Source organism: Phocoena sinus, chromosome 3 (genome assembly GCF_008692025.1).
Source record: "Phocoena sinus isolate mPhoSin1 chromosome 3, mPhoSin1.pri, whole genome shotgun sequence".
NCBI classification, from domain to species: domain Eukaryota; kingdom Metazoa; phylum Chordata; class Mammalia; order Artiodactyla; family Phocoenidae; genus Phocoena; species Phocoena sinus.
The window spans coordinates 109583010-109597233 of record NC_045765.1 but is presented as its reverse complement, the minus strand read 5'-3'; the positions used below and the strand labels follow the sequence as shown (position 1 = coordinate 109597233).

Here is a 14224-nt window from a genome sequence, read left to right as displayed (position 1 = left end):
CTCCCTAGCAACACCAGTCAACACCTTCTGTTTCTCTTCTTTCTTTTCTTTTTTTTAAATCTTCTGTTTCTTAAATGTTCTATGAACAGTCAGATACTGACTGGAGTTGTTAGGGACTGTTCCATAAGGCAGGTTACTTGGAATGGTTATCAAATGTTAAAATTTTTATTATGAAGGTCATATCCTAAAATAGGTCCTGTGGTTCCCAAATTATCTTTACCTCCAGTAACAATGTTTCTGATGGGTTCATCTCTAAGAGGTACTATACATTTGTAGTTTCAGATAATGTTTCTGGGATCCAAAGCCTAATTCTACGGAAACTGAAAGCTTCTTAAGAGCACCATGGACACACTGGCAGTTCCTATCACAGTGACACACTGGGGCCTTTTTTTTTTTTTTTTTTAATTTTTCCTTCCTTCCTTCCTTCCTTCCTTCCTTCCTCCCTCCCTCCCTCTCTCCCTCTCTCTCCTTCCCTCCCTCCATCCTTCCTTCCTTCTTTATTTATGGCTGTGTTGGGTCTTCGTTGCTGCACGTGGGCTTTCTCTAGTGGCGAGCAGGGGCTACTCTTCGTTGCCGTGTGCGGGCTTCTCATTGTCGTGGCTTCTCTTGTTGTGGAGCATGGGCTCTAGGCGCGCCATCTTCAGTAGTTGTGGTACGTGGGCTCAGCAGTTGTGGCTCGCGGGCTCTAGAGCACAGGCTCAGTAGTTGTGGAACACGGGCTTAGTTGCTCCGCGGCATGTGGGATCGTCCCAGACCAGGGCTCGAACCCGTATCCCCTGCAATGGCAGGCGGATTCTTAACCACTTCGCCACCAGGGAAGCCCCACGCTGGGTCCTTAAGCCAATGCTTGTTCATTTAAAAAGAGAATATTAAGTTACCTGAAAAGCTAAGGTAAGAAGTGGGAGATTAAACAGACCTTCAGAATAAGAGTTAAAATCTACCCTTTCAAGTATTCCTCCTCTCAAACTTCTTGTCACAAACATTTAAGATTAAACCAAGTTAAGAAGAAGAGAAGAGTGGAAACCACCACCGAGATGGAGTAGGACCTGGTGTAGACGAACAAGGCAGCCTTAGCCCTTGGTCTCCCTGCCTCCAAACTTCCACAGCACTTCACACATGCTCTCATAAGACACAACTTCTACCTGGTTTTAAGCCTCAGAAGACTTCATACTTGTCTCTGGGTTAGAAGCTCCTTTCCTCTCAAGTTTGAATGGCCCATGGCTCCCATGCAGGGCCTTACTGAACAGAGATCCACTGTTTAAAGCAATCAGAGGAGAATCTAAACTTCACAAGTTTTCACATTAGTTCCAGTATATTCCAGATCATACCACCACAGTTATAAAAGGATTACCCAACAGAAAGCTTCAAAGGGACTACTTTAACGGATAAGAATATAACAAGTGCTTCTAAAAACATGGTTGTTCTGAAGCCCTTCAGTGCATTTAAAGTAGTCTGCAGTTTCAGAATAAGGTTGGGGAGAACAAACACTTCCTCAGGAGTTGCTCCTGGCGATGCCATCTCCAGGCTTCCGGTAGGGCACTGCCCTGACCTTGCCCCCCCGACCCCTCACTCTGCTGGCCCCAGGAAGATGCAGTGCTCAGCACTAAGGCTGTGGGACAAGTGGGGTCTGGCTGGCGAGCCTTTCTTCTCCGGCTTTCCCTCCGAGGAGAGCTGCCCCCAGTGAACACACCTGCAGCTCTTCCCAGCGAACTGTGCCCCTGCAGAGGAAGTGCTCCCTGGCTCAGGTGGGGTCCCCAGATGGGTTAAGTCTGACTCATTTTTGGGTTCATTAGTAGGAAGACCACTTCCTTGCAGATACAAGTCACAATGTCTTACCATCAACTTCTGGGGGGATAAAGGTGATGTTTGGCATCTACCCGCTGAAATTGTAGTCTTTTTTGTCAATTTGTTCAAAACCTCAGAGGGAAAGGATGGTGTTATTTATTGGGCTCCCTCAGAACCCCCAACACCTCCCCCCATAATCAGGCCTACTATGAGGAAATTCCAGACAAAGGCCCTATATGTGTCTCTATCAGCATCATGTACCAGGGATACCTTTGTAGACACTGCACAGGAAATGGCTGGAAGCAAATCCATCCCTCACCCCCGGAGACACCCACCCCACAAGTGACATGTCCAGAAAAGTAAAACTTACCCAATAGCCCACTCCTCATTACCTGTGGGATTATGTAGGCTTTACCATACTGGCCACATTAACTGTTTATATATAACAGCTGCTACTAGAGACACTGGCAGACAGCCTTAGGACAAGGGAAGAGTACAAAGGTCTATAAGAAAAGCCTACACATCTAATCAGGAAATGCCATCAACAAGGCTAAGATGGGACTTCCCTGGCGGTCCAGTGGCTAAGACTCCGTGCTTCCACTGCAGGGGGTGTGGGTTTGATCCCTGGTTAGGGAACCAAGATCCCGCATGCCATACGGCATGGCCAAAAAGGAAAAAAGACAAACAAAAAAAACCCCAAAATGAAGCCAAGACAACACACACAACCTTCTGCACCAAAAGCATCAGATGGCATCTGTCCTTCTACCAAAGATAGAGATGGTGAAGGGTTCGCCCACTTGGAAGGAAAGCACTGAAGAGGCTTCAGGGAAGTTTAGGGAGAGCAGGTATAACCCTAAACCATCCTCTAAACTGAATGTTTCCCACACACCCTCATCGACCGTTCATCAGCAGCAGGAAGAGGTGAAGGGCTGACTTACATGCTCCCTCATCCCGTTGGCCACGGTGTTGGACATCATGATGCAGCAGATGATGACGACCAGGATGAAGTAGAGCGCGTACATGAAGCGGGTGCTCCGGGACTGGCGGATCTTGGGGCAGCAGCCGCAGCAGTAGGAGCAGCCAGCATTCCCACAGCAGCAGGCCAACTAGGAAAGGAACACAGAACATCCTCTCGGAGCCTCTCCTTCACAAACCTGCTTACCCCAGACCTCTGCAGATGAGCTACCGTTCTTCCAAGGCGTCCTGCCCATAGGACATGTGTGAACAGTTACGTGCGTGAACAAAGTTTTCGCCAGAATTGGTCTGACATTGTCTTTAATACACATGATGGCTTGGGAGATGCCCAATACTTAAACAGAAAAGGCACACTTCACCTGAAGCACTGTGATCATTTAGACAAAAATCAATCAGGGAAGAGCAGGAGAAGAAGCCAAGAACTAGAAAAAGGACTAAGTGAAGTGGGAAGGACGGGAATACCAAGAAGTTGGGCCCAAGAAAGGGACCTGTCAAAATCCATGAGCCAAAGAATGAACTGCATTGGGCGGGGGGGGTAACTTGAAGCACAAAAGGCACAGGTGCCTCTTACACGTGTGTTTTTGACCACAGCTTCACGCCCCTAAGGGTAGGCTTTAGGCTAATGAGTGGCGCAGGATTGGGCTTTACTGGTCAATGCAACCGGACATAATTTTATTTGAGAATATTAAATAAAATAGGGGATTAAGTTTTCAGGTTTGGGTCTGGTGTTAATATTTTTCTTCTTCTCAAAGAGCTTGTTTTTTTAGAGTAGTTTTAGGTTCACAATAAAACTGAGGGGAAGGCACAGAGATTTTCCATATGCCCCCTACTCCTACACATGTATAGCCTCCCCCATTATCAATATCAGTCACCAGAACGGTACATTTTGGGTTCACTCTCGGTGTCGTATATTGAACAGGTTTAGATAAATGTATAATGACATATATGCAACATTATGTATCAGAGTATTTTCACTGCCCTAAAAGGAAACTAGATCTTTAGTAAGCCTGGGTTTGGGGCCTTGCTCTGCCACCTACCAGCTATGAGCATTTTCAAGACTCAGACTCATTTTTTTTTTTTTTTTGCAGTACGCCGGCCTCTCCCGTTGCGGAGCTCAGGCTCCGGATGCGCAGGCTCAGCGGCCATGGCTCACGGGCCCAGCCGCTCCGCGGCCTGTGGGATCTTCCCAGACCGGGGCACGAACCCGTGTCCCCTGCATTGGCAGGCGGACTCTCAACCACTGCGCCACCAGGGAAGCCCCAGACTCCTCATTTTTTTAAAGTGAGGGTGCTAACAGTACTTAGTGTACTCGGTGGTCTCTTGGACAACCTAATCAGACACACCTGGTGTTAGGGAGGGATATCCGTTTAGCAAATAGGGAATAATACAAAAGAGATTACCATAAACCACGAATAACAACCAAACCTACATGTATTAACACTATACATAAAACCTAACAATGCAATCTCTTGATAATTATTTAGCAGGAAGTTCAGAGCTTTGCATGGCTTCAAAACAAGCATCAATTAGAAGGCTACACTATAAACATCACTTACAGTAAGAAGAGATCACAGGTGTAAGACCACAACAGGTTATAATCATAATGACGTTAGGACAGATCTTAGAAACATACGCATTTCCCAAGATATTTCATCTACTTCATGGAACCGCCATTGTTGGAGCCCTTTGTCATTCTGTACTATTTCATTACTTGTAATTTCTTAATGTACTCTCTCCATCTTACATTCAGTTTTCTAAGCCATTTTTCTCAAGACTCTTCTTGCCTCAGAAGGCTGGGACTGCTTTGCAAGACAAGCTATTCTATCGGGCTGAGCTAAGAGATCACCCAAGTGGGATCCTAACACTGCCTGTGTGGTGTTCTACAGGCCACCTTCCTTTACAGTTCACTCATCCATATTCTCTGTCCCTGATTTTATTGATCCCTTTCCACTCATATGCCCCAGTTTTTCTTTCCTCTCCCTCCCCGGCTCCCTCTTCTCCTCTCCCACTGGCTTAGTTGGCTTCTGGCCCAGACCCGCCTCCCTCCTCCTCTGCCTGCCAAATTCTTTCCAAACTGCCTCATTCAACGGTTGCTAACTCTTTAAGCTCTATGGTCTTAGATAACCAGTTTTACTGTATTTCAAATGTGATCAAATATTTATCCTATCTGGAAAAAGAAATACTTAGAAGCAGTTGATACATCCTCTGAGAGAACTTACCCATAGCAGAATCAACATTTACACTTACTATCTCCACAGAGGGGAAAAATGAGCACATACAGACATAATGTCAGCCTAATTGGTCATTTAAAGACAAGTAGTGACAGAGGAATGTGATCATGGAAAACATGAAGAGAAAATCACATTGGTTTAATCCTACTCTGTCATTAAAGTCATGTGTCATTGTATGGATCTAATTTTTTAAACTCTCCTTATTTTTCACTTTCACCCTACAAGTGGTGCTATGATATGTATGTGTGTATACATATATACAGACAAGTGTACATACATACACACATGCCTAATATTAGAATCAAAGAGCACTTCTCTACTAGCCTAAAAGTTATTTATGAAAGCAAACGATGCCAATCACCAATACCATAGTACAAGTGCATTATCTCAAGCTAAACGCCGATATGGAAGTGGAAATTCAAAACAGCATCCACACAAGCAATGTTATGTTAGCAGTGAGGAAAATCTCACAGCCCTGCTGACGTACTACTTCTTTCCGGAAGAGCATAATTTAGAATAAAATGGGTTTACCTTTTATTCCTTGCCACTTACAGCTTTATTACTGTGAACATGTCACTCCCCTACTCTTCACCCTCAAAACTGGAGAAAGCAACTCCTGGCCAACCTAACTTCTGGGGCTGTCACAAGCTTGGAGAGAAGTGCCTCTGTCTTGTTACCCCCGACTCCAGAGGACCTAAACATTTTACTGAACAAGTCAAGGTATAAAAAACAAAGGTAGAATGTACAATACCAAGAGTGAACCCTAATGTAAACTATGGACTTTAAATAATAATGATGTGTCCATGTAGGTTCACTGGTTGTAACAAATGTACCACTCTGGCGAGGGACGTGAATAATGCGGAAAGCTGTGCGTGTGTAGGGGCAGAGGGTATACGGGAAATCTCTGTACCTTCCTCTCATTTTGCTGTGAACCTAAAATATCTCTTAAAGTCTATCAAAAAACAAACAACATATGAACAAAACAGTGCCCATCAATGGCTCAATAAATGTTGAATGAATAATATATGATAAAGTCCTAACAGCAACACTCCTCAAACAAAAGGGCTGGCAATCCCACTCCACAGGGCCAAGGGCACAAGTCATGTGCTGCACTCTGAATTTCTCACACCCACATTGTATCACAAAGAGTTCATTATTAAGGGCTTTAATTTGTAGATACTGCACACAATCTTTTTCCACAAGAAATCAGTAGACATTCAAGAGGGACCCAGGACAATCTTTTGGGAGGACGATGCTTACAATTTTTCTAGAAGTTCATCCTGCAGGTATACTTACACAAGAGCACAGAGATTTAGGTATAAGGTTGTTCATTAAAAGCATAAAAACGGGGACTTCCCTGGTGGCGCAATGGTTAAGAATCTGCCTGCCAATGCAGGGGACACGGGTTTGATCCCTGATCTGGGAAGATCCCACATGCCGCAGAGCAACTAAGCCCGTGCACCACAACTACTGAGCCTGCACTCTAGAGGCCACGAGCCACAACTACTGAGCCCATGTGCCACAACTACTGAAGCCTGCACGCCTAGAGCCCATGCTCCGCAACAAGAGAAGCCACCGCAAAGAGAAGCCTGCGCACCGTAATGAAGAGTAGCCCCTGCTCACCGCAACTAGAGAAAGCCCGCTCGCAGCAATGAAGACCCAACGTAGCCAAAGATAAATAAAATTAAAAAAGAAAAAAAGCATTAAAAAGGTCTTATTCTCCAGCTACACAGGGGCAGAATAAATGAATTATGGACTATCCATACAATAGGACACAGTTTAAAAGAATAAGTCAGTGTTATGGGCTGAACTGTGTCCCTGCCCCTGCCCCTCCAGTCATATGTTGGAAATCCTAACCCCCTGTATCTCCAAACATGACTTTAGACAGATGGCCTTTAAAGAGGTAGTTAAGATTCAATATGGTCACTGGGGTGGACCCTAATCCAATATGACTGGTGTCCTTGTAAGAAGAGATTAGGACACAGAGACACACGGAAAGAAGACCATGTGAAGACACGGGGAGAAGACAGCCATCTACAAGTTAAGGAGAGAAGCCTCCTTAATCTCGGACTTCTATCTCCCAGATCTGTGAGAAATTAAATTTCTGTTGTTTACACTACTTGGTCTGTGGTACTTGGGTTATGACAGCTCCAGCAAACGAAGACAGCCAGTATGCCCGGATATTTTATACGTACGCATATCTGTACGTGGGGAATATGTGTGTGGACACAAAGACCGCTAACATCAATCACCTGGGCCTAGATGAGTGGGCCTAGATGTGGGGAGGAAACTAAGACAGCCATGTCTCACTGTTTTGCTCTCCTGGTCTGGGTTTTTACCATGTGTACGTATTACTCTCGTGATTAGAAAAAGAAAACGGACTATTTAAGAAAAGTAAGTTTCAAGATAATGATATAGAAGTATTTGAAGTGTGGTATTGACTTGTGTGTTTTCTTTCTTTCTGAAGAAACTTTCCCTCCCTCAAATATACTGAAAGAGAAAAATTTCAAAGAGCCGTTCACACCCTCTATCTAACTTCCTTTGCAATGGCAACAGCATGAATAGCAAAGGCTTTTCTAAATAGAAGGTGCTTTGTCCTTGCCGGGCAGAGTCTAAATGAAAGGATTAGCCAGCCTCTTGCTGCTACCTGGAGCTGGGCCTCCCCCTTAGTGTTAGTTTTCTTCTCCTGTCTAAGGTGCGTGCCCTCGTGGGCACGGGCGCGTGCACACACACACCACCAAAACCACAGTAAATAAATACACTCTCCTTGTCCTCCCACTGGCCTTGGGCTGACAGTTCTTCTACGGACTGATGCCAGGCACGTGAGGAAGTGATCACAGAAGCGAAACATGAGCTAGGGCTGGTAGTAACTTCCGGGTTCTTTTGTTAAACTAAAAAGCACAATTCCTTTATTACCTAGAATTCCCTGCTGACAACACCACCAATTGGAAACAGCAAAGAATCAGGAAGAAAGCCAAAGAGATGTCATAGAATCAGCACAAACACATGCTCATGTATCTTGTGAGAGTTCCCCTCTTCCTCCCTCAGGTCTTTTTTTTCACAGTTCCAACAGGCTTGCTTAAGCCCACTGGTGGGAAGAGTACAGGTCTGAGAACCAGAAGGCCTGGATTCTAACTCTGTGCAGCTCTGGGTCTTGGTTTTCCTCACTTGCACATTGAAGGAGCCTAGGCAGATGACAGAGGATACGTAAACAGGTTTCATCTGATGCTCAACTCATTGGCAGTGGTGGTCCTGAGGTAGGTTTTAAGGCTGAATGTCTCAATCCACAGGGAAAATGCAAGGACCAATGAGCACCATGTGCATGGTGGCACCCATGCTACAGTCTGGTCATCCCTGTAAGAGGTGATCTGATTGATCCCTACCATCCACAAGTTCTTAGATGTTGAAAAATGACCTGCAAGAGGCAAGCACACTGGGTTAAACCCAAAGCAAGAAGAGAGAGAGAAAAATCGATCAGAAAGAGAAGAATTAAAAAGTGGAGCAGTCAAAAGCTCTTCAAGGAGGCGCGGGTTCTATGAGCATCACCCCACTGCTTCCTGGGCTACATCCTGCGATGTTCAGCTCCCACGGCAGTGAGATAACTCACATTCAACATAATGGCTCAGGCACCCCATTAACTCGGGTTCCCTTCGTTCCACTGAGGAAGGCAAACGAGTTGCGTAGGACACTTCTGTCGCAAGAATCACCGCAAACACGGATCACAGTTTTTTCAGTTCCAATGCTTTAGTTTGGGGGAGTGTAAATCCCTCAGCAAAGTGGAAAACATTCATTCATTCAGACTTATTCCTTGAGAGCTCTGGACAGCCTAGTTGGCTTTAGCACGCACGTCAAAACTAAGTTGAAACTGCAAAAGGAAAGATTGCTTCAAATCTGACACGGACCTTCATTCAGTCCCTTTTCCTGACTTGGAAATGCAGGAGCCCTAGCAGAGCTGAGGAAAGACCTAAGAGATTGTTTGTTAACTACAATAATTACAATATTGTCGCTTAATAAATGGCGAGGAGGCGGGGCAGCAGTAAGGAAGTTCCTAAAGAACTGAAGTTGGTGAAGCTGCTGGAACCCAGGTGTTCCTCTATGAGCTGGTGGTGGGGGGGTGTTAATATCAAGGAAAGAGAAGAAAAACACACAAGACATAAAACCAGGTTCAGATTATTTTATTAAAGTGAACGGTGCTATCTTTTAATTTCCATTTCCACATCTTTTGGTAACACACAATACTACTCATGCCATGTCACAGCCCACTTTCCTTCCTTCTCCTTTGAGGTTTTAGGATTATCTATGAATCACCAGCGGTCAGCAGAGAGGTAAGGAACAATTGATTCTACTTTGATAGCAGTATTTATTTAAATTCTGGACTACACAACCAATATTTTGCACCTCATTCTCCTCACTAGATGCTCAGAAACAGCTTCCCACTGAGCTTATACAGGCCTTTCTCTCCACTACAGTCAGGAGGCAGAGGCAGTGGTAAATAGCAACTCTTGCCACCGTGGTGCCATGTGCTGCCCTTTACCGGTAGCTATACGAGAATGATGCGACTTGAAAGCTGGGAGAACAAGAACACACAATTCCTCTGCTCAATAAAGGCGTATCTTACTGCACAAGAAATACAGGTGGCAGGTAGTCGCTAATTCACAAAAGGATTGTGTTTTAGAAACCTCAACACATATTACACATGTGTTAGTAAGTTGGTTTGTTTGGAGCTTACAGTGGATTTCTCCCACACAAAAGAATATAGGGGAACCTAGTAAAGCTTACTTAATCCATAATAATATTAGCTAACACTTATTAATCCCTTGCTCTTTGCAAGTTACTACAACTTATCATTAGCTGTTATATCAACCCCATCGGACAGAGCTGGTGAGTGGTAGAGCCAGGATTAGAATCTGTAGGCTCTTTGCCATTCTGCTCTATTCACTGCTGGCATATACAGAGGGTGCACTGGACAGACAACACTGGCCTGAAACCTTGGTTTCCTACAGAAGGGAAATTGGCTGTGTGGGAAGGAAGCAGCAAGTGAGGAAGCAGTTTTTCTCTCCTGCCCTCAGGGGTACAGTAAGCACTCAACAGGTGTCTGAAGAAGGCATCTCCCTCTGTGTGCCCCTCCTCTCTCCTGGCAACCTCTGGCTGCAGTGGACCTGGATGCCCTCTATTAGCGCCCTGCCAGAGCGGCTCAACCACTCCCATTACCAAGCTCCCCCCTCTCTCACCCCCAAGCCCTAGCCCACTTTAAAAGCCCTACCCCTAATCCTATGGAAATAACCAGGCTATTCATTCACTCAACTAATGGTTAGTATACTACATACCTAGTTGTGCAACGTTAATTCCTGGGAATGCAGCAATAAACAACAGACCTTGTTCCTTCCCGTGAAATGACCCTATGGGGCATTCCCCCAAACCCTCTGCTTCAGCTCCTCTCTGAAGTACCTAGGTAACAGCATCTAATGCACATTCCTGAGTTGCTTGGCAGATGTGAAAACCTCCACCAAATGAAAGAGGTGAACTACCTGATGACCATGAGCACATAGCCCCCAGACCTACTGGTGCCTAAGGACTGGTGCCTAACCCCTGTGACACTGCCCTGTTACCTCACCATCAGCCAATCAGAGAACTGTGCACAAGCTGATCACATACCCTGTGACCCTCTTCCCTCATCTGGCCTTAAAAATGCTTTGCTGAAACCCTTCGGGGAGGTTCGGGGTTTTGGAGGGGGCACGAGCCACCTGTCTCCTTGCGTGGCCCTGCAACAAACCTTTCTCTGCTCCAAACTCCAACGTTTGGGTTTGTTTGTCCTCACTGTGTGTCGCGCACACGAACTTGCGTTAACATAACAAGTTGTTTAGAAGAAAGGAACCTGGATGCTCCTTTCTGTACTGGAAGGAGTACTGATCACTGACATAATGGTGCATTCATATCATTGAATCCAATGCACCCACTGAAATGATTATACAGGAAAAGTTACGGCCATGGAAAGATGTCCACACTGCATTAACTGAAAATAGATAATAACACAACAGTATAGAGCATGATAGCATTTGGGGTAAAATTATAACAAGGTATAGATCTGCAATAACAACAACAAAAAACAATCTAAAAGGATATACCAGTATGTCAATGGTAGTTAACAGAATTGTAGGATTATGAGTGACTAAGCTTTTCTGTATTTTCTGAACTCTTTGTAACCAGCACATATCTTGTAATTAGAAAAACACTTCAAGTTTCTCTTTTGGAAGAAAACAAAACAACATTTCTCTTCTACCTTACAGGTAGTAAGCACTCAAGTATTTGCTAAACGAATCAGCCAGCGAGTAAATGAGATCTACTTCTGCTACGTGATTGGTAGAAAACAGCCAGAGTGAACTATCACTGTAAATGAGGCATAAAACTAAAAAATTCTACTGTGCTGTTTTTTTGTTTGTTTTTTTTTGTGGTACGCGGGCCTCACTGTTGTGGCCTCTCCCGCTGCGGAGCACAGGCTCCGCATGCGCAGGCTCAGTGGCCATGGCTCACGGGCCCAGCCGCTCCGCGGCATGCGGGATCTTCCCGGACCAGGGCACGAACCCGCGTCCCCTGCATCGGCAGGCGGACTCTCAACCACTGCGCCACCAGGGAAGCCCTGTGCTGTATTTTTAAGTATCGTTAAGACAGTGAATTTTGTTTTTACCTCAATTTAAAAATTCTTTAACCCTTATAATGTTTTTTAGAGTTTAATTGCTATAAATAAACCTCTACTTGGTAGAATTTGAAGCAAATGAAAATGAAATAGGAAAAATTCAATGGCTACCTAAGAGTGCAAGTTGAACAAGAAGCTGTGTATTTGCCTGGCCCGGAAATTGGCTCTTGTGTTTCCTTCATTTCAGGTTCTTAAGTTTTTCTCTTTTGAGTTCAGAGAATCACTTAAAGCTCCAAGGTTTTCACAATCTTTTCCATAACTGTCACGACACGATTCTGGAGGGTTGTCGGAAAGGAGTTTGGGACAGGAGGTTTCTCACACAGGTTTCAACATTCTAGAATGTGCTGGTTTCAACAGCATTTCCATGAAAAGCATTGTCAAGGGTCAGTGTCCTTCCTTCATGAGCACTGAGTACCCACAGCCACTGGGACCGAATCTGAAACAGGCAAAGGACAGGTCATCAACACCCACCAAGCCATCACTGGCTTTTGGGTCACAACGAATCTGGACACAACCGTTCTCCTTGTTGGGAGTCTCTTTCTCACAAGGTTAGGGTTACTTACAGAATGCTGATTGAGTTCTCTGTTCTCAGACAGCAGTTGGATTCTTTGAGTCATTCCCTCACACCACCCTCCGCTTATGCATCTTCTAAAAAATACCACACTCGATATACTTTAGTAAGTTGGTGGAGAGAACCTATAAGAACCTATAAGGTTTAAGGTTAAAAGGTAAACTAACTGTTTTCTGTTGAACTGCCAGAAAGCAGAAACACTCGTGGGAGACAGATCATTTAGAGCAAAGTTTGTCAAACTCTTTGGGGCACCATTGGGAGCCCCATAATTCTTTGAGGGGGGCGGTTGCTGTCCTGTGCACTGTGGCATGTTTAGCAGCATCCTTGGCCTCTCCCCACTACATACCAGTAGCAACCCGCCCTCTTCTCCCTCACAAGTGGAGATGATCAGAAATGTCTCAGACAAGTGCCCTCCCCTGTTCTCGATGGAGCCAGGCTGTCTGGGTTCACACCCAAGCTCCAATGCAGCCTGGTTAAGCGGCCTTGGGCCAGTTCTTTACCTCTCCAGGTTTCAATTATCTCATTGTTAAATGGGAATAAAAATACCTACTTCACAGGGTTGTTGTGAGGATTAAATGAGTCAGTTCAGGAAAAGCTCTCAGCGCAGAGCCTAATACAGGGTACCCATCCACTTTCCCAAGAAAGCCACCTGTACTTATCATCTACATCATCAATAGTCATGTCCCTCCTCCCCAGAGAGGCCCCCCTCCTCAGTCCATCAGGTAGATATGGAAAGAGGTAAAGATAAATCATTACTACCTCACTTACAACAATGCTTTCATTTTCCTGCCCTAATGTGAATGACAAATGCATCTGTTGAAGGAAAATACTTTCAGAAATAAAACTTCTGAGATCTAAACCCAGGAAAGCATCCTAGCAACTTGGGGAAAAGTTGTCATGTGTGTGGAAGCACTTCCCACGTGCCCTCTGTATTTCCACTGAGGAACAAGCAAGGCAATCAGAACATTCATTTGCACCCACTGAAGCCACAAATACCTGCAGCAGAACAGTTCTGAGAAAGATGAGTTAAGCAAGTTCCAGGAAAAAAATGCTGTAGGAAAACAAAACCTTGAAATTCAAAATGGAAAAGTGTAGGACGATGGGAAGAAAAGTGCTCATTAGGTTTAAACCATTTTTAAAAGTCAGTTTTAAGGCTTCTCATCAAAATGAGAGAGGGGGGGAAATCCTGCTTGTTCCACTTCATAATAGCTTATCAACAAGCAGTTAATGAAACACAAAGCCCAGAATTTGCCTGATGGTGTCGTGGAGATTATGCCGCAATGAAGAAATCTGCCAAGCCCTTTCTAAGAGGTGCTTTACGCCAGCCCAATCCCCAGAGGCTGCCAATCCTGGTGATGGAGGCCACAGAGCCAACTAGATCTGTGCTCTGGGAAGGAGAACAGAAATGGGCTCATTTCACAGACAGTTCCAGCAGGCATGACCTCAGAGCTCAGGTGGGCCGGCAGTTTCCAGGGGTTAGCAGTGCACTCCTTTCCCTACCAAGTGAAATCCCATGGGCAACTCCAATGTATAAAACATATGGGTGCACTAAAACACTACAAATGTTCTTATATATACATACAACACATATTTATCAAATGCTGACTAGTGACCAGGCACTGTTCTAGGAGCTAGTAGCACAGTTGCTGCCCTCATGAAGCTTACATTCTAGTCGATTTATATCAAACACGGCATCCCCCAAATTCCACCCAAACTGGGACATGTCGCAGCACCTAGGTTGAAAACCTCTGATCCAGTCCAGTCCCCTCATTTTCCTGATATGAAATCGGAGGCCCAGAAAGTTTAGGTTATTTGACTGAAGGACAAATCTAGTGATGGGCATCAGTGGACCAGCAAAAAACACAGCATTTGAGACAATTCAGCAGTCTGGAGGCAGGACGAGCTAAAAACTCAGTCTGTGGGTCCCACACTTCTGCATCCATAGCGCAATCAACTCACAGACACGCA

General features: G+C 45.0%; 1 protein-coding gene across 3 annotated transcripts in view; it reads right to left on the bottom strand.

Annotated features, from left to right (window-relative positions):
- The window catches only part of SERINC5 (serine incorporator 5), an 87139-nt gene that overhangs the window by 46509 nt on the left and 26406 nt on the right, over positions 1–14224 (bottom strand). Inside the window, exon 2 of one of the 3 annotated variants that reach the window (XM_032625856.1) lies at positions 2724–2891. The exons of 1 other annotated variant lie outside the window; for it this stretch is intronic. In XM_032625856.1, coding sequence (XP_032481747.1) covers positions 2724–2891 — 168 coding nt within the window. Of the gene's footprint in view, positions 1–2723; positions 2892–14224 lie in introns of those variants that run through there. One more of the 3 variants, XM_032625858.1, reaches the window with a different exon arrangement.